At 40.9% G+C, this 25473-nt stretch overlaps 1 protein-coding gene across 1 annotated transcript in view; it reads left to right on the forward strand.

Annotated features, from left to right (window-relative positions):
• Positions 1–25473, forward strand: part of Dipk2b (divergent protein kinase domain 2B) — a 34203-nt gene that overhangs the window by 1377 nt on the left and 7353 nt on the right. The window contains exons 2-3 of the mRNA XM_059251144.1: positions 5–57; positions 24736–24909. Of these exons, the coding sequence (XP_059107127.1) occupies positions 5–57; positions 24736–24909 (227 nt within the window). The remainder of the gene's footprint in view (positions 1–4; positions 58–24735; positions 24910–25473) is intronic.

Genomic DNA, 25473 nt, shown 5'->3' on the forward strand with positions numbered 1-25473 from the left:
ACAGGAAGGTTCCAGAAGTGGCTGCAGGCCAAACGACTCACACCTGACCTGGTGCAGGTGAGTGTGGGCCTTGGGTAGATGAGAGGTGGCAGGAGAGATCCACTCATACCTCGGAGCTCAGTCCAACACAGTAGTTCTCAATCTGTAGGTCATGACCCCTTTGGGGGTTGAATGACCTTTTTGTAGGAGTCACCTAAGGCAATCAGAAAACCCAGATATTTATATTATGATTCTTAACAGTAGCAAAATTACAGTTATGAAGTAGCAACAAAATAATCTTATGGTTGGGGGTCACCACAACATGAGGAACATTACAGGGTTGCAGCATTAGGAAGGTTGAGAACCACTGGTCTAAGAAAAAGTTGTGGTCTATCTAAAATGTGACAAAACAATCATAAAACAGAGTGGCTTGTGACAAGAGAGGAACATGAAGATTTGCTTGTAAAGCTCCGTCCTATTGTCACCCACCACTCCCTTATGTGATCCTCAGTGATTATTTGATAAATAGTCCCTAGCTGTCACCTTTGAGCTGAAGGATGACCCTTACCAGTGCACTCCCCTGACAGGGTTAAAATAACCTGCATCTTTCCCCCTGGATACCTTCCCAACCCCCAGGTGCTGTGAACCTCTGTCTATATAAGCTCCCATATAAAGGCCAGGTGTGGTGGCACATGCCAGTAATCCCAGTCAGTACTCAAGAGGAAAAGGAAGGAGGAGCATGCCACAAGTTGGAGGCCAGTCTAAGCAACATAGTGAGCCTGTCACACACACACATACACACACACACACACACACACACACACACACACACACACACACACACACCATTGACTCTGCTCTACTCTTTTAGAAACCCTGACTAGTACATGTGGAAACTGTTTTGAAATCAGGTGTCAGGAAGAGTACAGTGTTAGTGTTAAAGCCACCATCTGACACTGGATAAAGCTGAACTTTCCAAGGTTGTACTTCTCCCCTACCTTCCTGTTAACAAGTTCCTACTAAGGTACACAGTCCCTTGAGGCGAGACTATTTCCATCTGGAAACTGGGAAATATAGTAAAAGAAGGAAGTTCGTAGTGTACAAGCTACATTCCAAAGTCTGTAGATATCTCTACTATCACCATAGCCAGCGGGGTAACAAATCTGATCCCAGGTAAGCAAGAAAGTAGTTCGGTTCAACACTCAATCCCATGTGCACAAGAAAGCTTAAGATATGGCTACATTGATAGATACTCTTTGTAAAGTACATGACATCTTCCAGAAAGATATGTCTTATATATTGACAAGCTCATGTCTTGGCCACATAGTGGAAAAGTCACCACACTATTAATCATGTCTGCTCCCAGCCTTCTGGGTGGAAAACAGGTTATGTATCTCTTGATTTGAAGAGACAACCCTGTGTGTTTAACATTCCTGGTTCCTCTAGTGCTTGTTTGTGAGCACAAGAACCTCCATACCTCCCAAAAAAGTCATTATAATGTGGCTAGATGGGCCTTGGACTCTAGATCAATGTGGTTCTCGACCTCTCTAATGCTGTGACTCTTTAATACAGTTCTTCATGTTGGGGTGACCCCCAACCATAAAAGTATTTCATTGCTACTTCATAACTGTAATTTTGCTACTGTTATGAATTGTAATGTAAATGTCTGATATATGACCTCAATGGGGTCACAACCCACGTGTTGAGAACCACTGCTCTAGACTAAGGTAAACTCTTTTCCCCTTGTGTTCTAGACACTTCCATAAAAACAAGACTGTAGTGTTGACGTATGTGGACACCAAGGTATAGGCCAGAGACCCATGGGACACGAAAACTGTGCTTGAATCTCAGATCTGCCACTAAAAGCCCTGGTAGAATGAGAAGAAACATGGTCCCAGGAAGAATTGTGTGCTTCTGGTTCTCATTCATATAGTCAACAAGTTTCAACAACTGTGCTGCAGCTGCAGATTTGGAGATGAATCACAAAGAACTTCCTCTCCTAGGAGTGTTTGGCTCAGTAGTGGAGACAGATAAGGCCACAAACTACCAACTCTTTCATGTTGTGATGACATTTTCTATGGGGACAAGGGACAGACTACTGATTTGAGTCTTTTGTTCACTGACCAGTGGCCTTGAATTTAAGTCTTAGACTTGAAGCACTCCACTTTGACATTCCTGCTGAAAAATGGGGTAGAAGGAGGGCTTCTGGATAAGCACAAAATCCCTCCAGGCTCTGACATTCTTCAACTTTTGTGGCTCTTCACAGACAGACCTGACATCTACTGTCACCAAGTGTTGATCTGGGCTTGGATTTTCTAGTTTCTAAAATGGCAGTACATGCTCCTTGTTCTGCCTGATTGCTTCATCCTAATATGTTTAGAGATAGGAGATGTTTTAGAAAAAGCCCATCACTATAGAAATACATGTGGCATTTTGGTAAGAAGTGAGCTCCTTCCTTTTATTTATTATGAAAAATTCTTCTCCATCTGTTTTTTTTTCATTTTATATTTGACATGTAGCTTACAAGTTTCTCTTCTTATGTCTTACCAACACTCAATAAGACAGCCCAAACCATAACCATAATCACTTTTCCTCAGCCCTCCCCTAACCCATCTTTTCATCCCCACCAGACTTTCTCCTTCCCTATTATAAAATAGAAAAAACATCAACAACTACTATAAATTCAGGGCATACCCCATTGTTTTTCTATTCACGAAGATCAAAGTCCTCACTACTCTTTTCTGGCAGCATCTTCTTCCCTCCTTGCCATACTTTTTCCCAGAGATTCTTTGCCCTTGGAGTCTACAAGCCATCTGCCCTTGGATTTCTCGCTACTCTTTTCTACTCCCAGGACTCATCTGACTATCACCCACAGGCCTGTTCTTTGCTTTAGCAAAACTTAGTTTCAAATAGGTCCTTCTCTGCTAACACTGGAGGGAAAAAACCGTCACCTAGCCTAACCCAGGAGAATTGAAAACCAGACTTTAAAACAGTATCATAGTAAATATTCATAACAATGCTACTTATCATAGCCAAATGGTGGGAACAGCCCAAATGTTCATCAACTGATGGATGGCTAAGTAAAATATGTTGTATCCAAACCATGAACTACTTATCAGTCAGCCTTAACAAGGGAAAAAGTACTGATTCACACCACCATACAGATAAACCTTGAAAACATGCTCCATAAAATAGGCCAGACACCAGAGGGCAAATATGATCCTATTTATAGGAAATGGGCTCAGCAGGCAAATGAAAAGAGACAAAAAAAATTAGTGGTTGATAAGATCTAAGAATAGGAGAGAATTCAGAGTGAGTATTGTTGGGATAGAGTTCCTTTGGGGATGAACAGATTCTAGAACAAGGTATTGATGATGTTTTCATAGCTTTGTGAATGTACTTAAAACCCACCAAATTGTATAGTTTAAAATGACTAAAGTGGCCAGGCACTGTGGTACATGCCTGTAGTCCCAGCATTTGGGAAGGTGAGGCAGGAGGCTGGCAAGTTTGAAACCATTCCGCCCTACATAGTGAGACCTTTTATCAAAAGAATCAATAGTTAAAGTGTTGAACTTCATGTTATATGAATTTTTTTCTCTGTGTGTGGTTTTTCAAGAGAGGATTTCTCTGTGTAACATCGGGCTAATAAAAAGCTCCTGCAAACTGTGGTTAAATGTGATTCTCTGTTCATCGGATGTGCCTGCCCTCAGGGTCCTGTCTCTGTCTTTCATGCTCACTGAACTCCCTTAGAACTGGATGAGAAAACATATCTTTAAGTGGAAATGACAGGTCACTGCCTTCTGATTTGTTTGATTCTTTAAAAAAAAAAGATTAATGGCCTGGTGGTGGTGTTGCACACCTTTAATCCGAGCATTTGGGATGCAGAGGCAGGTGAATCTCAGTGTGTTCCAGGCCAGCCAGGTCTACAGAGTGAGCTCCAGGACAGTGCAAACTACACAGAGAAACCCTGTCTCAAAAAATAATAAAAATCAATAATAAAAACATTCATGTTATTTATTTTATGTATATGAGCACTCTATCTGAATGTACAACCTGTCATCAGAAGAGGGCACCAGATCCTACCATGTGATTTCTGGAAATTCCAGAAATTCCATCTCTCCAGGCCTGAGTCTTTTAATTTTTTCCTGCATGCATATTTCAGTGGGAGATTGGGTACCTGTATATTGGTGTATGATACTACAGGCATGGGGTGGGTGGTAGTGATGTGTGGCATCCAAATCCCATGTGCCTGTGGGTCCAGCAATGGAAGCTCCATGCCATTCAGGTCCCTTTTATTTCACTTTGTATTTTATTTAAAAAGAAAAGGAGCCAGGCAGCATTGGCACATGCCTTTAATCCCAGCACTCATGTGAGAGGCAGAGGCAGGCAGATCTGTATGTGTTCCAGGCGAGCCTGGTCTACAGAGTGAGTTCCAGAACAGCCAAAACTATACGGAGAAACCCTGTATTGAGGAAGAAAGAAAGAAAGAAAGAAAGAAAGAAAGAAAGAAAGAAAGAAAGAAAGAAAGAAAGAAAGAAAGGAAGGAAGGAAGAGAAAGACTCACTTTGCCATCAGCATGCATCTGGGCTTCTTCTCATACTACCCCAAGTCCAAACACCACCAGAACTTTCTCTGTTCTATATACTGTAATGAATCCCTGTGTACACACACACTGCTGAGATCAGAACCCTAGACTAGCTCAGGTTCCCAAACCAACATCTGTAGCTTCATCTCATCCCCAGGCCAGATTCCCTTTGCTTTTATTCATTTTTGTCTTTATTAATGCCAGGTTAGTTAATTATTTTAATTTTAATTTTTTTAATTGTGTAGGGAGGCCAGAGGCTTTGGATTCTATGGAGAAGAAGGAAGGAAAGAAAGAAAGAAAGAAAGAAAGAAAGAAAGAAAGAAAGAAAGAAAGAAAGAAAGAAAGAAAGAAAAGAATAGCAAAAATTAAACTGGGTTTAGCTGTTCTGAAACTCGCTTTGTAGATCAGACTGGCCTGGAACTCACAGAGATCTGCCTGCCTCTTCCTCCCAAGTGCTGGGATTAAAGGTGTGTTCCACCACACCTGACTGTGAACTTTTTTTTAATGTTATGTGAACTTTAGCTCAGTAATAAATGGAAGTATGACAGGAACGAGCATGATCAAAGAACATTGTGTCCAAGTATGAATATGTCCTTGTTAAACTCAGTGCTGGGTACACTGAATGTATGCCAATAAAAAAAGGAAGGAGTCATTAAAATACTAGCCTATCTTGTGACTCCATTCTTTCAGAGCCATGTGATGGACAGCTAACCTCCTAGGCCAAAATGATAATAGCAAAAGCATTCCACTGTTAGCATTCCAGGAAACAATTTGAGTACAATGTCAATAGTGTAATTCTCTGGCATAACAATAACAATAGTGTTTTGTTAACTGTCTCAGATGTTCCTAATATTGCCAACCTTCTGTATTAGTGTACTCCATTTCTGTGGATTCTACCAATCACAGATGCAAAATAATCTGTGTTACTTATTTGTAGTCCTAGCTACTTTGGAGGCTGAAGCAGACAATCCCTACAATTCAAACCAGTCTATGCAACATAGTGAGAAACCACCTAAAAACAATCTAAAATGAAAGTGTCTGTATTAACAGTAGGCATACTTTTTTTTTCTTTTTGTCTTTCCCTAAGCAATATACTGTAACAATTTGTATATGATTTAGTTTATTGTAAGTCATCTAGAGATGATTAAAATATTGGAGTAGATGAGCCTAGACTCTACACAAATGCTCCAGCATTTTCTATAAATGATCAAGTATTGTGGAAGATCATAAACCCAGCCACATACCCATCCACTCTTATCCTATAGGCCAGATATAGCCCCAGAATCCTTCTCACCAGCATTCCAATCAAGCAGCCTCTGTCCCTAATCTCATCCAGAATAAGATTTGACTGAACATCTCTTCCCTGACTTTCTGACAATACATCAGGTGTAAAGTCCTCACTTCTGGTTGGGAAATCCTGTCTATACTAATGTGGGACGTCTATGGACCAAATGAGGAGCTACATGGGATAGATTGGAAGGAGATATACCTCATCTTTCAATTTACACCAAATAGCCCAGAGCCAGCTCAGCCTACCTGACAAACTAACCCTGGCATTCTGTCAGTGCTAAGCTGCCCACACCAACCCCCATTTCCTCAAGAGCCACTTTCTAACAGTGACCTAGACCAAATCCCTTAAATGTATATGTGTGTGTGTGTGTGTGTGTGTGTGTGTGTGTGTGTGTGTGTGTGCGCGCGCGCGCAAGAGAAAGAAAGACAGGGACACAGAGAAAGAGAGAATGTACATTTGTGTGTATTGGTATGTTGGGGAAGGTAGAAAAAGGCCACAATAAACTAACAGGCTTTGTTCAGAGACCCGGCAAGGCAAAAGAAAGAGGGGAGGAAAAATTACAGAAATGGAAGTGAATTGAGCCAAGGAGTGATCCAGCTGGCATAGATCTGTACACTGTGTCTAGTTTATTAATAAAGTCGGCATGGGTGAAAGGCGCAGTGGTCATGATCACAGGCAGAGTCTGGAGTCGGGGGGCTCCCTTTCTGCAGGGCCAAGTACAGCTCTGTCCTAAGGACACCTCCTGGAGCCACAGAATATTTACAGCAGAAGCTGCCAAAGATGGTGGCAGGACCAAGAATCAAGAGGAAGTTGAAAATCAAGGGCATGTGTGGCTGTGTGTGCCCAGCGCTTACAGTAATTAAACCGTGACTTTTCTGCATTGTTCTGATGGAAATATCCCACAGCCTAAATTGCTAGTCCCCGAACAGCAACGTAGCCAAGAACACCACACTGTTTTTCACGATCCGCTTGTTTGTAAAACTACAAAGAAGGCTTTGTCTGTTGTTATGCCAAGTGCAAAGAAGCAAGCACCCCAGTCAGCCAGGGGTTGGAGAAAGAAAAGCACATACCCTCCATCGTGTCTGCCTTCCTTCAAGAACCATCTAATCTGCCTGGGACATAGTCCTAAATGCAGGGGTATGGGGGCCGGGAGGGGGGCGGGGGCTTCAAGGAGAATGGGGCTAGATGGAAGAAGAGCTTTTTGACCACCAGATGGCAATACAGAGTCTTTCAACCACTTTGTTTAAACCAGGACTGCTGGCAATTTTATTTCCATTATTTCTTTGACTAGACAAAATCGGGGAAATAAGCAAACTCACCAAAATGCAGTTTAGTCATTAAATCAAAATATAGGCTTATATGTAACTGATGAACAAGGTAAATTCATTTTTGCTTAAATTTAGCTCAAAAATACCTAAGGGGTGTTTACAGGAACTGGAAGGACACTGGGAGGGAACTAGGTCCCTGAACTCTAGCCGATGACACCTCAGTATGGTGACAGACTGCACTACCTGCATTCTGATACCAGTCAGGGAATGATAAAATGCTCTCGTGGAGATGCAATTTTATATTAGATTCACAGCTATTTTTCAAAATATAAAATTTTAATTCCTCACAAGCTACCAGGTCAAGGACCCTTCCAGACATTTCAACAGGTTTTTTTGTTTGTTTGTTTCTTTGTTTAAATATTAGCATGACTATACTGATGCTGCAAAATAAAAGTAGCTTGCTGCTGGCTGTATCATTTTCACACTTGTCTAATGCTGGAGTCAAAACTGAAATGACTAGCCTAGCACAATGGGGCGCATCTGTCATCCCAGCATTTGGAAGGCTGAGGGCAAGTGGAGAGCCAGCCTGGGCTATGTAGTGAGACACTATGTCTAAAACAAACAAGGAGAATGACCGTTAGTGGACAAGAACAGTCAAGCAACCAAAAGTGTCTTGCCAGTAGTACCAAATGGGACAGTTTTGTTTCGTGCATGCCCTTTGCTGAAGTCTTTCAGATCAGAGGCACATCAGAGGCATCATGAGATCTTGCTTCTGTGGCCCATTGAGAAGTAATCACTGTATTGTTTGTTGCCCATAGAAGTTTTGAAGGTACACTGGATAGGTGCTATGAGATGGATGTGTCTCCACAGCGTGATTTCTCCTGCCAACCATGGAACTGCTGAGAGTTGAAACAACTAAGATTTTAAATAATGGGATCTGTTTGGTATTAGAATCACTGAAGCTTAGCCACTCACATTTGTGACAAAGAAGTTGTTTGGAATAGAACTGAGACTCTGTGTGGTGGTTTGAATGAAGATGACCCTGTAGGCTCATATTTTGCTGGTAGAACTGTTTGAGAAAGATTGGGAGGCTTGTTGGAGGAGATGTTTCACTGGGGCTGAAATGAGGAGATTTGAGGTTTCAAGACTCCTGCTATTCTCAATCTCCTCTCTCTCTCTCTCTCTCTCTCTCTCTCTCTCTCTCTCTCTCTCTCTCTCTCTCTCTCTCTCCCTCACTCTCTCACACTCCCTCTCTCTGCTTCCTTCTTGCAGATCTAGATGTAAGCTCTCAGCTGTTCCTGCCTCTATGCCTTTGGTCTACCATCAAGGACTCTCTCTGAAATCATAAACCCAAATCAAACATTTTCTTTTGTAAGTTGCCTTGGTCATAGTGTCTTATCACAGCAATAGAAAAATAATTTATCTGGGAGGTGGTGGTGCATGCCTTCAGTCCTATCACTTGAGAGGCAGAGGCAGGTGGATCTCTGAGTTCCAAGACAGTCAGGGCTGTTACACAAAGAAACCCTGTCTCCAAAAACAAAACAACAACAACAAAACAGAAACAAAATTAAGACACTTGACATACTCATTTTCAGGCCCTCTTGGCATTATGGATTCTCAAAAAAAGGACAAGTGAGTCACCCACTCAGTCTGATAAAATGACTCCCAAATCATTCTTCATGAACCTCATGAATGAAAACAAAGCAAAAACATGCTGAAAGGCTTTCCCAGGCTTAACATGGTCAAGTTTAAGAAGAAAAAGAAGGCAAGAGAAGACTAGGTTAAGAGGAAGCATAAGACAGGCCATGGGCCTGCCCACATGGTACTCAAATGTAGAAAAGAGGAGGCCCCAGTTGAGGCAGAACTGGAGTCTGGACAGTCAAGACAGATCATGCAAGAGGGCCTGTCTTCACAGGGCTTTGAATTTTCCTATCATTTACACATTAGTGAACCAAGCCCCCTCAAAAGACATCAAGCCATCCCCCATTTTTGCTATGAAATCCTTCCTTTGAGATCTCACTACCCTTCTTTTGATATGCAGTAGCCCTTCCCTTTATTTGCAGTCCAATTTTATAGTTCCCATTACCCACAGTCAATCATTTTTTAAAATATTAAATAGGAAATTCTAGAAACAAACAATTCATAGTTTCAAAGTAAGTCTTATTACAGTATGTTGTTATAATTGTTATATTTTTATTTAATCAGCATCAGGATGTCCCTAAAGCAAGTTTCTATGTTTTATTTTTTGTGAGACAGAGTTTCTTATTTAACCTAGAGCTTACCACTTTGGCTAGACTGATTGACCAGGCAACCCCCAGGATCTACCTGTCTCCATGGCCCAACTTTCAGGTTACAGATGTATGTCACCATCCCCAGATTTTATATGGGCATTGGTAATCCAAACTCAGGCCCTCATGCTTCCACAGAAACTGCTTTATGCATGGAGCCAACTCCATAGCCCCACAAATATTGTATTTTAGTATTAGTTATCATTAACCTTTTACTGTGACTAATTTATAAACTAAACTTTTTCAGAGTTCTTTGGATATTGGGAGAAGCATAGTTCATTTAGAATTCCTTTATCTAGAACTGGTGCTATATATGGTTTTTCTTTTGCACAGAATAGCTTAGGTGAACCTACCTGCAGGTAAGAAACAGATACTTTTCCTGTAAATGTGGCTTGGCTCAGAGGCCTCTGGACTGGCTGTGTCTGTATGTATGTTCACATAACACAAAGGAAGCAGAGGCTAAACATTGTAATTACAGAATACTTTCTATATATAAAGAAAGTTACATGGGAGAAAAATTGTAGAACCAGCTTATGTATTATGTTTTAAAAGTATTTATTAGACCATAAAACCTCTCAATAAATTTTTTGGAACTAGCCGGGCGGTGGTGGCGCACGCCTTTAATCCCAGCACTCGGGAGGCAGAGCCAGGCGGATCTCTGTGAGTTCGAGGCCAGCCTGGACTACCAAGTGAGTTCCAGGAAAGGCGCAAAGCTACACAGAGAAACCCTGTCTCGAAAAACAAAAACAAAAACAAAAAAAAAAATTTTTTTGGAACTAGAAATATTAAAGACCATTTTCTCTCATCAAAATGCAGTAACATCAGACAAAAAAATGAAAAGATAAGAAAAACAAGGATTTAACAGCATTATCTTTAGATCACAGAGCAAAGTACTGAAATTGAAATATGGAGAATATAACAATGAGGAAAATTCCACATTGGCACTATGTATATGATTTATTAGTCTTTACAAACTCACTGTTGAGAGGAAAATCAGAAAACAGTGCAGTGTTGTGTTGCACAGCTGTCAAAAGACTTTGCTCACTCATGTGGAAGAGTAATTCAAAACGATACAAAGTGCATATTAGCTCAGTCCTGAATCAGGGCCACTTACAGTAGACAGAATTTTTCCAACTGGGTTAATTCTCCTCTCCAAATATTATCTAGACTTCTGTGGAAGGCATGAGTCCTAAACCTTTCCTGTCTCTTAAGGGGCAAATTTACTCTCAGTTTATATATGACAACAGGCCACAGAGCAAGATCAAATAGATTTCTGAGGCCAGTAAGATGGATCAGTGGATAAAAGCACTTGCCACCAAGCCTAATAACCTGAACTCAATCACAGGAATCCATATACTGGGAGAGAATTGACTCCCACAAGGTGTCCTCTAACCTCTACATAAGTGCCATGTCATGTGCTCATATTATACACACACTAATTAAATAATTAAAATTTTTGAGAGAGGAAGGGAGGGTTTCTTAGGGGGCACAGTTTTAGGGGATACAGTCGATCACACTGGGTACAGCATAACTACAGGAGTAGGAAGCAGCTAGATATCTGTCATCCATGTCATAGGTTCTTAAAATAAACTTGAAACATCACCAATTAAAGAAAATAAGGTAAAAACAACAACAAAAACAGGATTGTCTACCTTACCACACAATGACAGAAAATGCCTTCCTTCAGAAAAAAAACAAAAACAAAAAACTGTTTTCTTGGGACAGAAGAAGTCCCCTAAAAATTCACTGTCAACTTATCTTCTTGTAACTTTCATGAATATAAATTATTTCTACTCAATTCCCCTAAAGTCTTCCTCCTAAATTGTTGCATCTCTAGTCTAAACATCCCCAGTTCTATTTCCCATCTGCCCATTGCCCTCATATTGAAGTGTATTAATCTTTATATCAAATAAAAACTCTGTGGCTAGATTTTAGTTTATTAAAACAGAACATTTCATTTATTCCACTAAATATTATCCTAGATTAAGTCCATTATTCTAGTCTATCAGCTTAATCTTGATTCAAAAAAAAGAATATTTATTTATTTTTATTTTATGTGTGCGTGTATTTTGCCTATATGTGTATGTGTGCACTACATGTGTGCTGGTGCCTGCAGAAACCAGAAGCAAGTTTTTGTATCCCTGAAATCCATATGCTTGTGAAACCAAACCTGGGTTCTCTGGAAGATCAGCCAGTGCTCTTAATTGCTGAACCATCTCTCCAGCATCCTGATTCTGATTCTCTCTCATACTACTATCATCCCAAGTACACATCTTCAGTTTTAATTAACAAAACTTTAGTTTTAGTTGTTAAAATTTTTACACAGGACAGAGCCAGGGAAAGCCTTATTCTTCCATGGAAATTCATCTATCAGTTTTTAGGCAAACCCAGCCAGGCAATTAACTTTATTTTGTTGTAGCCAAAATATTTAGTGTTATACTAAGAATCACTGTTTAGTGTCTCACTAAGTACATATATTCTAAGTTCATTTCGTTTCTGAGATTTAAAAAAATCAAATCACCAGGTTAAAAAAGGAAGACAGTCAGGAAATATTTTACTAACAGAATTCTCAGTGGCTCCATAATATCAAGTCTCCTCTCAGAAGTTTCTAAATCATCCCACTAAAATCTTACTTTAGAGATATTCACCATGATCCATAATGAGCACATTAGTCACTGATTTCTCTAATCCACCCCTTGCTCCTTTGTAATATCAAAAAATGAGTTTTTGAGTCTTTTCTGATATTTGCATCCACTGCCCATGGTTCAGAAATATGTTTGCAAAGTCTCTGTGGGTCTTTGTGCCAGGGAACTTGTGCAGAATAATGCAAGCTTGTTTGGTGCAGCTGCCTTTCCATTCCTGCTCACCATACTTTGTTCCACCCTTTTCAGATAAGTCTTATCATCTGGCAAAAAAAGACAGTCAAACATTAAACAAAAGCAGAGCCTTCAGTTTGTTGGCCACCAAAATTCTTCCCATGACCCTATTCAACAAGCCTTTGCTGTTTTTTTTTTTTTTTTTTTTTTTTTTTTTTTTTTTTTGTAACCTCTGTACAATGCCAAGTATTGAGATTGTTTGGTTTTGGATTTGCTTTGTTTGTTTGTTTGTTTGTTTGGTTGGTTGGTTGGTTTGGTTTGGTGTTGTTGGGACAAGGTCTTGCTATTTATCTCAGACTAGCCTTAAACTCATGATCTTCCTACTTCAGCCTCCTGAGTGCTGGAATTTCAGGCATGTGTCACCATACTCAGCTCAAATAGCTATTTTTAAAGACTTATAATTAAAGTATGAAGGATATTAGAATGTCATCAAGTCATGGTATGTATCCATGCTATCAATAGTTTATTTTCTTTTTTCTAGAAGTATAATAATTTACTTTTGATGATACAAGTTACATATTCTGCCATTGATGAACATTGGAGTTGCATTTACTTTGGGCTATTGTCAATTGAAATTGATGTCAACATTCTTTTTTTAAATATATTTATGTACATAAATACATAAATTTTAAGTATATTGGGTAAAATTTAACGTGTGGGTTCATTCAGAGACACCACTCACAATAAGGTCCTGGATGTTTCTGGCTCCTCAGAAGCTTTTTCATGTTCTTTTCTCAAAAAGGTCCCTTCCTAGAATGACAAACCATCCCAACCTGCTCAGAACTATTTGATTTTAGCAATGAAAGTACAATATCCCAGGCAACCTCTCAATCCCAGTTCAACTGAAGCAGTAGCTCATGCTGAAAGTAGTCACTATTCTGGGCTGAACCACCTTAAATAATTTTTGCCTGTTTTTGAACTTCATTTAAATGGAATAATACAGTATTAGAATATTATCAAATCATGGTATGCATCCATGCTATCAATAGTTTGTTTTCTTTTTTCTGGAAGTATAATAGTTTACTTTTGATGATACAAGTTACATATTCAGCCATTGATGACCATTTGAGTTGCATTTACTTTGGGCTATTGTCAATTGAAATTGATGTCAACATTTTATTTACTTATTTGTTTATCTGTTTGTTTTACATCCCAGTAAAAGTAAATTTGTTTGTTTATTTTACATCCTAGATGCATTTTCCCCTCCCTCTTCTCCTCCCAGTCCTTCTTCCCAATCCCCACTCTGTTCCCACCCTCCAATGCACTCCTCCAGTTTCTGTCCCATGAATATCAACAAAACGTGGCATATCAAGTCGCAGTAAGACTAAGAACCTCCCCATATATTAAGGCTGGGCAAGGTGACCCAGTATGAGGAGTAGGGTTTCAAAAGACTGTAAAAGAGTCGGAGACAGTCCCTGTTTCTGCTGTTAGGAATCCCACGAGGACCAAGCTACAAAACTTTAAAATATATGCAGAGTGCCTAGGTCAGTCCCATGCAGGCTCCCTGGTTGTTGGTGAGTCCCAATGAGTCCAGGCTAGTTGATTCTGTGAGTTTTCTTTGGTGTCCTTGACCCCTCTGGCTCCTACAATCCTTTTCCCCATCTTCTGCAGGATTCCCAGAACTCTGCCTAATGTTTGGCTGTGGGTCCGCATCTGTTTCCATCAGTTACTTGACGCCTCTCTGATGACAATTGGGCTATGCACAAATCTGGTCACAGGAGATGGCCAGTTCAGACTACAAATCTGCTATTGCTAGGAGTCTAAGCTGGGGTCTTCCTTGTAGATTCCTGGGAGATTCCCTTGCACCAGATTTTTATCTGACCCTGAAATGCCCCCCTTTCCAGTATTCTCTTTCAGTACTCTCCCCCTCTGTCCCATCCCCCCAACCTGATTGCTCATGTTCCCATCCCAACCAGCCCTCAGTCCACTCATGAAATCTCTTCTCCTTTCCAGGGAGATCTGGGTGTCCCCCACCCCATGAACTCTCCTTGTTACCTAGCCTCTCTTGTGCTGTGGATATCCTTTATTTTACAGCTAATATCTGTTTAGGAGTAAGTACATACCATGTTTGTCTTTCTCAGTCTGGGTTATCTCACTCTGGATGATTGATATCAACATTCTTGTATGTGCCTACAGTTGAACTTAAGCATGTCAAAGTGAATTTCCTGGGTCATAACATAGCATATGGACAGTCTGAAGGGACTGCCAAACAGTTTTCCTATATGCCGTATGCAATATATGCTTCTGCCTATATGTAATGGAAGAGAGGGTACTGACTTCTCTTTTCTGTGTTCATCAGCTCACTATTGTTAATTTTGAATTGTGAATTTTTCAAGTATTTTAGTGGGTGTCTAGCAGTATCTCACATGGTCTCACTTGCATTTTCTGATAACTTATGATGTAGGGCCTGTTTTCATGTATTTATTGGCTTCTTTGATCTTTGATAAGGTACTTAAACTTATCCGTTTTGTAAGGTTTTCTGTGTTTATTATTGATTTTCACAAGTTACACAAATTATATTTATGTTTTGAATACAATTCTTTTATCAGATATGTGTATTATAAGTAGCTTCTTATAGATCTCTTTATTTCTGCATAGACCTGCCAGTATGAAGAAGATTCTTCCAACCAAGCAATCCTTCTACACAGCACCCTCAGTCTCTGTTCATTGGGAGGCAGAAAGCCAGGCCAGGTCTCACAATCTGAGACTGGAACCAGGAAACACATTAAACCTTCAATGACCTACCCACAGTGACCTACCAGCTAGGTCTCACCTCTTAAAAGTTTCACAGTCCCCCACCTGGGGAACAAATGTTCAAAACATGAGCCTGTGGGGAACATTTTCAACTCAAACCAATAATAGTATTAGAAATGATTTAGAGATGGTTTAGCATCTATAGAAGGATGCAAAGCCTAGGTTTTATATAAATACTTTGCCATTTTACACAAGGGACTTGTAGTACCTACAGGGTAGTACTGGCCCTAATCCCCCTTGGATACTAAGGAAACACTATAGTCATTATAAAAATTCATAGTCTTATCCAGCATGGTGGTGCATGCCTTTAATCTCAGCATTCAGGAGGCAGAAGCAGGTGGCTCTCTGAGTTTGTAACTAGCTTGGTCTACAGAGCTAGTTCCAGGACAGCCACAGCTATTACACAAAAAACTCTGTCTTGAAAAAAATTATATATATATATATATATATATATATATATATATATCAAGGTTGGAGTTGTAGATCAGTTGTAGAGTACTTGCTTAGCATGTGCAAAGCCCTGAGTTTTATACCCAGCACTATAAAATAATGAAACAAAACATTGGGTAATTAAGGAGGTGAAAATCACCTATAACAGAGGCAACAACTATGAACATATTGCAGTTCTTCCTTCTAGACTTTTTCTAGTCATATTTAACTTGGCTACAGATGAGTTCTACATGTAATGTTCCCCTATGGCTTTATAGAATATCCCATAGGGGATAAGCAGCATTTCATCATGTTGATACAACACAGTTCAATTTACTATTGTTGAATGTTGTTAGTGCTTGATTTTTTTCACTTATCAAAATATACTTTGAAGAATATGTTAGTACAAAGACTTTGTCTGAATCTTATTATATCCTTGAGACAAATTCCCTTTTCAAAGCTTTCACTTACTGACTACTTTCTCTGGGCCAAGCACACTTCACACATTAGTGATAGTTGATCTTTGGCGCCTGAGACATTTTTGTTCCCATTTTATAGATGGGGAATCTAAGACATGTGTTCAAAGTTTACACAGCTAGTAAGTTTTGGAACTTGGATTTGAACACAGACCTTTCTCCCGACTCCAGAAATTACAACCTTAAACACTGCCTACTCTCTGTTGCTTCGTTATGTTACTGTAGTAGAACTACTGACCACAAGGATGTGAGCATTTTTACACTAGAGATGTGTGTGTGTGTGAGTGTGTGTGCCATATCAGAGGACAATTTGCAGGTGTTGATTCTCTCCTTCCACCATGTGGGTCCCAGGCATCAAACTCGGAAAGTGTCAAACCATCTTGCCACCCGCCCCTCCTACTAAAAGTTTTAAAGTGTGCACATAGCATCTTCATGAACCATAACCTTTGCCTCTAAGATCATGTACACTAACTACAAAATCTAAAGTCTTAAACATAGCATTCAAGAGACTCACTGTTTGTTTCCAGCTTGTTTTTCCAGTCTTCTCCTTGGGTGGCTCCATGTCTGTATCTTCTAGGCAGGAGATACCCTTGAACTCTGTTCCTTTTTTCTTCTATTCTTTGTTCAGTTCTGACCCTTAATCCTGAAATGCATTGACATGAGAAATCCACCTTCCCAAATCCAACTCAGTCTTCAACGCCAGGCACATATCACCACTTCTGTGAAGCCTATCCAGATTCCTTTATTGATCTGCTTTCCACAGCACCTGATTTACACCTCCCATAGCATTTGTCACATTCTGTCCCACAGTAAATTTTGTGGCAGATATTTTACTCTGGCTCACAAGAGTACCAAATCCTTAGAGGTAGGGACCTTCTTTTATGTATCTTTATGGCCCTACTTTATATAAGACACTTTACATAAATTTTGACAAAGTTTTGTTGAATGAATGACTAGCTGCACCCTCAGTGTGAGCTTTTTTCCTAACATATGTGCATGACTGGAGTGGTCTATTTGGGTTGGAGGAAGAGTTTCCCAATTCTTTCTGATTGTATGTGAAATGCAATGGCAGGAGCTGAACCTAGAGTGAGTTTGGACTGCTAACACTTCCTTCTGGGGGGCAGGGGGTTTTGTGACCGCTCTCTCCATTGCTTCTGGGACTACTATCTCATGCGCAGGAAGCTCCTTACTTTTTCTCTGCCCTCAGTCCTTCCTTCCACCATAAAAAAAAAAAAAAAAGACATAGTAGACGGTACTCTATGAAGCCATGCAAGGTGCACAGGAGCGAGGATACTAACAAGAAGAAACATAGGATTAAGATAGAAAGTGGAAAGAAGATGCAATGGCTGGGGCTATAGCTCACAAGTAGAGCACTCACTTAGGAGGTGCAAGACCCTGAGGTCCATCCCCAGCACCAAAGGAAAAGTCCCATGATTCTACCTCTCTATTTGAACCCCCTGCCTGAGACATGTGGTACAGTCTCACCTGAAGGGATCAAGGAGGGGTGGAGAAAACCTAGCAGCGCCCTCCCACTCTTAGGCCAACAAAAGTGCTTTTCTGACAATCAGAATTCTCAGGGCCTCCTGGGCCAGAGTTGCCAGGCATGCGTAACTTCCTGTTTTTTTTTTTTTTATTAGAAGAAGAAAAGAGAAAATACCATAGAAAGAAATGGCCCAGTGGAGAATTATGATCCACCTTAGCATACCTGAATCAAAATGACAGATCATTAAATAGTGTTTTACTCTGCATCAGCTGCCCCGCCTACCCCAGCTGTCAGCTGCTTTGCCTGCCACAGTGATGATTTCATCTGGCACAGTGAAAATCTTTGAGCAACCCACAGATGCTTCAGTGGCAAAGCCCCAGGGGTGTTGGGATAGAGGAGGTGCAGGACACACCAAAAGGTGGGAGGGAAAAAAGAAGAGTCCCCAGCAGGAGAGGAAAGCCAGCTAAGACTTTCACCTGCCAGCTAGTCTAAGATGTTGACCACCCTGTGAGCACAACCAGGTGAGATTCTGGATACCAACAAGAGACATGGAAACACAAAGGGAAGGAGCCTGACTAGGGCTGTGGCTACACAGATATGAAGCATGACAATATAGGATGTTGAGCTAAGATGGTCCTCTACTTCAACATGACAAGGCAAATCTGCTAAGCAACCATTTGTTCGGTGGTGGTGCTGATGGTGTTTTTTTTTTGTTGTTTGTTTGTTTGTTTGTTTGTTTGTTTGTTTTTTTAAACAAGACCTCACTCTACATCCCAGGCTGGCCTGGGACTTGGTCTTCCTACTTTAGAGTCTTTAATTCCCCTGTGCTGGGATTAGAAGAGTGTGAAACTACATTCAGCTTTTTTTTTGTGCCTCTTCAGAAGATCTAAGCAGACTCTGAGAATTTGTATAGGGAGGGAAAAGTAACTTGAGGACAGTGGGATCTTTCTATAAGGAGGCCTAAGTGTGGTATACAGGTTGGACAGGAAAGGACCCAGAAAAGGATTAGAAAGGCTTCATGGCAAAAGTAGGTCAGGATGCATGCACATAGAGTGTGGTTCACACAAACTGATGGAGAAAGTAGGAAGGGGATAGTAGATCCTATTGGTATGGCATGTGCCATAGGAATACAAATGAGGGCACATGAGCTCCAGTTCCTACATCTAGACTCCCTGACAGTACTGGAGAGAAAAGGCCCAACAAAGAGACTAAAGATTCAATACAAAGAGGGAACACGGCCTGCCACTCAGACAAGCCTTGGTTAGAATTCTGGCTCCATCACTGTATACAAAATTCTGAATCTGTCTTTCGACTCCCTGGCAAACAAATCCCCACTGTGAGTTACCACCAAGTCTGTTCCCCTGAAAGTATAAAAATTAACACAGCAACATATACCCAGCACAGAACAAGCATTCAATAATATTAGCTACTGTTTCATTCTCACAAAGCCAACAGGCATAATACCTATTAGCTTTCCACACAGTTTGACCCTTTCAACACACTCGTGAGCATGGATCATAATTAATAAGGTTGTTCAGGCGAGTCTCAAGTGGCCTCAGTGCATGCTTACTATACTGATTTCATTGTTAAAATCACCTTTTTGAGTGTGGTGAGAGAAGGAAGGCTAAATGAGAAGAAAGTAAAGGGGGAGGTAAAAGGGAAGAATCCTTGGATAGAGAAGGTTTCAAGGAAAAAGGGAGGAAGTGGATAAGAGAAAGGTTGGGGTTGGGGAGATGGTCAACCAAAGCTAAGGATGTATGGAAAAGCCACAAAGAAACTCACCACTTTATGAGCTAACCATGATGACTTGAATGAGAAATACATAGGCTCATGTATTTGAACACTTGATCCACAGTTGGTGTGATGTTTGGAGAGGCTATGGGACCTCTCAAAAGTGGAGCACTGGTGGAGGAAGCTTGTCACTTGGACTTTGAGGGTTTATAGCCTGGCCCCACTTCCTGTTGGCTCTCTCTGTTGCCTGTGTGTGGATGAAGATGTGATCTCTCAGCTTCCTGCTCTTGTTGCCATGCATCATTTCCCACCATTATAGATATACGTCCCTCCAGAACCTTAAGCCAAAATAAACTCTTTCTTGTATAAATTGTGTATGTGTATATGTGTGTGCAGCTTATATTTATTAGTTATTTTTATATTACTATGATAAAACACCGTGACCAAGGCAATTTATAAAAGAAAGCACTTAATTGGGCTTAGAGCTTCAGAGGGTTAGAGTCCATGATGGTGGAGTAAAGACATGGCCATAGGAACAACTGAGATCTCACATCTCAAACTGCAATCTGGAAGCAGAGATCACATTGAGAACAGCATGAGCCTTTTAAAACCTCAAGCTCACCTCCAGTGACACACCTCCTCCAATAAGGCCACAGTTCCTAATCCTTCCCAAACAGTTCTACCAACCAGAGACTAAGTATTTAAACATATGAGACTATGGGGGTCTGTTCTCACTGAAACTACCACACAGTTTAACATGGATCCCAGAAGCCCATAGTTTTTCTTTTCTTTTCTCTTCTTTTCTCCCTTCCTTCCTTCCTTTCTCCCCATTGGGGGGGGGAGTTCAAGACAAGATTTTGCTGTGTAGCCCTGGTTGTCCTAGAACTTCCTCTGTAAACCAGGCTGGCCTCAAACTCAGGGACCCACCTGCCTCTGCCTCTTGAGTGCTGGGATTAAAGGCATGTGCCATCATGCCTGGCTCTAGAAGCCATAGTTTTTCAAACCAAAATATGAGTAGCCAGTGTAGGATACCTCCCTATGAACTTTTAGCCAGCTAGCTAATCTCTAGAGCATCCCAAAACAATAGAGGCTATGTCATTGCTCTTGGTTGTCCACTAGAACTAAACAGTAAGGCCCAATTGCTGAAGACACCACACATTCCATATACCAAGCTGAAACTGAGCTAGAAGCTTCTTCCCTGTTGGCTAATATTCATAGTACTGGAAGGTGCTGTGTAGGCCGTTGGGTGATAAAAGTCATAAATAATCATACCCGTCTGTGGACCCTGCGTGCTAAAATGATAAACTGCCTGGCAAGATATTTCCAGTGGTGCAACAGTGACATGGATACTCTGGAAGTAACCAATCACTTCTTGATCAGATCTGAGGCTCATTTTATAGGAAGAAATACATGCCCAACACTTGGCCAAAAGTCTTGGACTAGGGAGGCCTTATGCTAAGTGACTTCCAAATATTGATGTTTATATCCACAGACTAGTGCAGTTCTCAGATTTAGTCAGAAAAGCCTCTTTTGGCAGTGGGTGATGGTCAAAGCAGGGACCCATAACTGGTCAAAGTGCTGAGAATAAGTAACTTCTGAGTACTTACATCAAAAAGGGACACCTGTGTGACCCTCCCCCCTTTAAAATGCAGGGAGTGTTGAGGAAGAGGGGGTGGAAGGACTGTGAGAACTAACCAGGAGTAGTGCAGTGGAGTACTGTCTTCTGGATATGACCCAGCTATGTAATCAGGAATACACAGAGGCTGTGACTGCCTGTATGGGCAAGGGAAGGGAAAGAAAGACACAGGGTAGGAGGGAGACTAATTGGAAAGAAGGGGTCAACAGAAGTAGAGGAGAGATGAAAGAGGGTAGTGGGGTGAATGTAATCACAATGCATTGTATACAAGTATGATTATCTTTTTTTAATTAATTAAATTTTTGAAATCACTTCTTTCACTCTCAAAAAAAAATTGGGTTCAGAAGATAAAGATAAGACAAATGATCCCCTTAACAATTATCCCTCAGTTACATGTAAGATAAAGAACTCCCAGGCCAAACAGTCGTTAAGTGACAGATCTGGGATTCAAACCCTGCCAGCTTGACTGTAAAGGATATGCTTGTAACTATTTCATCATACTGCATTATGGAGGTCTGTGAAATCCAAACTTGGGGTGAATGTTGTCTAACCATCCAAGCAAAAATTCCTCCTCAGGTCAGTGGAGTACAAGGTTGAATAAAGAGAAATAGGCAGTCAGTTTGGAGAGGAAAGACAGAAATGTGTTGGAAGGCTCTGGTCGAGGCAGGAAAAAGGACAAAGCCACCTATACCACTTCACACACTTGGGTGGCTCCTCATTACTCATCTCCTGGGAACTTTCCCCAGCAACCAAAATGGAACAAAATCTCAACCCCTCTGCTCCTCAGAGAACAACTTAGAGTCTCTGCAAAGTACAAGAATCTATACAAAACAGAAATCCTGCCTAAGAAAAATGTCATTGGAAGTGAGAGGACCTGTTTTCCATAGAAACTAAGTCTTTGAGAGACTGAACTTGTGATGTGATGAATACCTTCCATATTATTTACCCATCCCACCAAGTCATTCAGGTAATTGAATATGGCTTTAATGTCTGCTCTACTGTCCTAGAGATGCTATCCACTCTAACATGATCTAAGACAAACTACAAATTCAACACTCCCCCTGGGCTCATTTCCTCCTCTACCTCTACCCTTTGCTAGTGACTTTTCACCAGTGACTTAAATTCAAGGAATCTGGGTTGATCAGCCTGTATAGCAGAGAGCAACTTCCTAAGAGGAAAGAGACCTATCATAAACCTGCTCTAACTTATGGATTTCAAAGAAAAATTGAAATGATTTAGGGACCATCTACTTACAGTTTCCTCTCCCCCCTCTAGTACATGTAACAGTGAGCTAAGAAGATGAGCTCTGCCTGTAAAGTCACCTGTCTGAGAGTAACAAAGTTGTTACTGGATTTCTAGATCATCCATGTGGCTATTTCAAAACCATTACCGTGCTAGCAGATACTTACAGAATGGTATCTGACACACCAAAACCCTCACTGTTGTGTTGGCACTTCAGAGAAAAAAAAAGAACTTTATTAAAAGAACAAAATTAGAGTAGGCATAGAACTGTCAGTTGTTTATCCTAATAAAACAAAAGAGGAGTTTCGCATTTTGAATAAAGGGAGGTTTAACTACCCATAACAATTGAGACAATTATTGAATTTCATTGTCTTAATGGTAGCCCATTGATTAACTGTGATGCATGATTAACCTCAGCTTTGTTTTACAAGCATACTTAACAGCAAAATCATGTGAAAGGTGTTTAGGTGTATAACTGGAAGTAGGTTTATTCAAATTAAAGTTTTCTCTTCTTCTAGAGGATAGGAGAGCTTGAGAACAGCTAATTCATTCAAAGTAAAACTTCATTTGTTGGACATTTTTTTCAACATTCTAAAGCCAGTTGTTGGAGGTGACTTTACTTACGAAAAGCCAACTTCTAGTCTTAGGGTAAAAAGCCATACTTCTGGTCCTAGATTTTCTTTCTGAGAATAACCAATGTTCTTTTCTTTCATACATTTAAATTTCCATCAGAACAAATATTCAGATGTGTTTAGCAGTGATAAATCTTCACGTTTAGAGCAATATTTGATTTTGGAAACATGAAGTCACTCAAAACAACTTTGGGTGATTAATATACTAATTAGCTTGATGTGGTTTTTTGGAACCCAGAGTGCTGAATACTTAAAAGAATTTTTTTGAAGGTTCATTCCTATGAGGTGAGAGAAAAGGCATCGCTATCCTCCTGAGGCAAAGGTTAAGTTTGAGTAGGTTCAGGACTTCCTATCTTAACCCACTGCCTTTGCTTCAGTGCCTCAGTAAAGCCACAGTTCCCTGAACTGGTAAAGCTGCTTGGCTTCCCCAGGACAATGAACAAAGACTCAGTGAGCCCACTCTCTGGAAAAGGAATTTGTGGCGATGCTGTCTTAGTCTGTTTTCTATTGCTATACATGAACACCACCACCACCATCCCAATTTTTAAAGAATAGCTGTTTGTTTCACTAATGGTTTTTAAGGCTAAAAAGTCCAAGAATTTGATATTAGCATCTGGTGTGGGCTTTCATGCTGTATCATGACCTGGGAGAGGCATCACATGATGAAACAGAGCAAGCATGCTAACTTAGGTCTCTCTTCCTCTTCTTAAGAAGCCACTAATGCCATTATTAGGACTACTCTCTTGACTTTGTCCAATCATAATTACCACTCAAAGATCCTGCCTTCAAATACCATTAACCTATGACTTTGGGAATTAAAGTTCCGATCATGAAATTTGAGGGACAAAATCAAATCACAGCACCATTTCTGACTTAGAATTTAATATGGCAGCTTATAGGCCTCGGGCTCTAGAATGAAACAATGTTGTATTTTTTATTCTAAATTTTCTTTCATAAGTCCCCAATCACTTTGGTTCACAGCATCTCTTTCTTCATAGTTCTATCATAGACCATCTTTCTCAGATGGATCTCCAAATCTAAATCCTCAAAGGGAGTCTGGGTAATGAGCTAACTTTACCAACTGCCCCACTAGGAAGAGTCCTTACATTGCACCTTCTGTATCCATCAAAGACAGCCTTATCCTCCTTCTCTAAGCAGGCAGCCATGGGAAAGGAGCTTCCACTAGAAGCACACAGACAGCACATACAGCTGCTACTGTTGATTCTCTTTTGAAGCTATCCTTGCTGTGTGGAAGCCAAAAAAAAAAGAAGAAGAAGAAAAGAAAAAGAAAGAAAGAAAGAAAGAAAGAAAGAAAGAAAGAAAGAAAGAAAGAAAGGAAGGAAGGAAGGAAGGAAGGAAGGAAGAAAGAAAGAAAGAAAGAAAGAAAGAAAGAAAGAAAGAAAGAAAGAAAGAAAGAAAGAAAGAAAGAAAGAAAGAAAGAAAGAAAAAGAAAGCTTCAAACTTTCAGAGAGGCAGAGAGGCAGAGCAGGCCTCCACGCCCCCAGTGCCCCAATTCCTGTATAGCCCACTGTGCCCTCTCCTGCCCCAACCTGCAGGAGTGTTCCATCCTCTGTGCTCCACCCAAGAATCTCCATCCTCTTGCTCAGGATCCTCCTCAACCACCCATGGATCTTTCCACCACCATCCATCTGGACTCCTAATCCGATGTCTGTGTCCCTTACAAGAGTCTAGCAACTCGGCTTTTTGGAACCTAGTTCATATGGTGGCATGCCTCACTCAGCCTTGATGCAGTGGGGAGGAGCTTGGTCCTGCTTCAACTTGATATGCCATGCATTGTTGTCTTCCATAGGAGGCCTTATCCTTTCTGAAGAGTGGACTGGGGGGTAGAAAGGAGATGAGAGGGGAACAGGAGGAGAGGTGGCAGGGGAAACTGTGATTAGAATGTAAAAGGAAGGAAAGAAGGGAGGGAGGGAGGGAGGGAGGGAGGAAGGAAGGAAGGAAGGAAGGAAGGAAGGAAGGAAGGAAGGAAGGAAGGAAGGAAGGAAGGAAGGAAGGAAAGAGAAAAAACTCCTCCCTATCCTGGGTCTCTCTCATGTGTCTGCAGGGCCTGCCCAGTCCCTTCCTGCGCTGCCCTTCACAAAGACTCTTGGATCGTGTGGTTCGACGCTATGCTGAAGTGGCTGACGCTGGCAGCATCTTCATGGACCACTTCACCGACCGTGACAAGCTGCGACTCCTCTACACACTGTCTGTCAATGCACACCCCATCATTCTTCAGGTACTCAGTGACCCTCACAAGCCCTCCAGCTTATGTTACCACCTCGGATTTTCAGAGGCCATCCCTAGGTTGATTTTTTTTCTCCTCTTCTTGCTTCATGTCTTGGGGCCACAAATCTGTATTAGTACATTCGCAACATCAGGTATGTGTTTGACCGTCTTGGCAGCTAGTGAGGAAAGAGGTATGAGAGTGCAGAGCTGGGGATGTGAGTAGCAGGGAACAGCAGCCAACTTTACAAGTTGAGGCAGCCAGGAAGGGCTTTGTGAAGGGAGGCAAATTTAATCTCTGCCACTAAGTAGTGATAAATAAAATTTAAGTAAGCTCAGGGACTAGTGAAACAGCCACCCAGAGATGTACCTTGAAGCTATGTTTGGAAAGGAGAAAAAAAAACTGAAAGTGACATAATTGAAAAATGATCAAAAAATGAGGATGTACTGGGACCTGGGGACACACTTAGTCAAAAAGATAGAAACACTTACTATGTTAACAGACATCCATAGAACTTGTGAAGCTAAATTCCCCAGACCAAGGGTCAGGTCAAGGACACCTAAGTCACATAATGAA

This window comes from Peromyscus eremicus, chromosome X (genome assembly GCF_949786415.1).
Source record: "Peromyscus eremicus chromosome X, PerEre_H2_v1, whole genome shotgun sequence".
Classification (NCBI taxonomy): Eukaryota; Metazoa; Chordata; class Mammalia; order Rodentia; family Cricetidae; genus Peromyscus; species Peromyscus eremicus.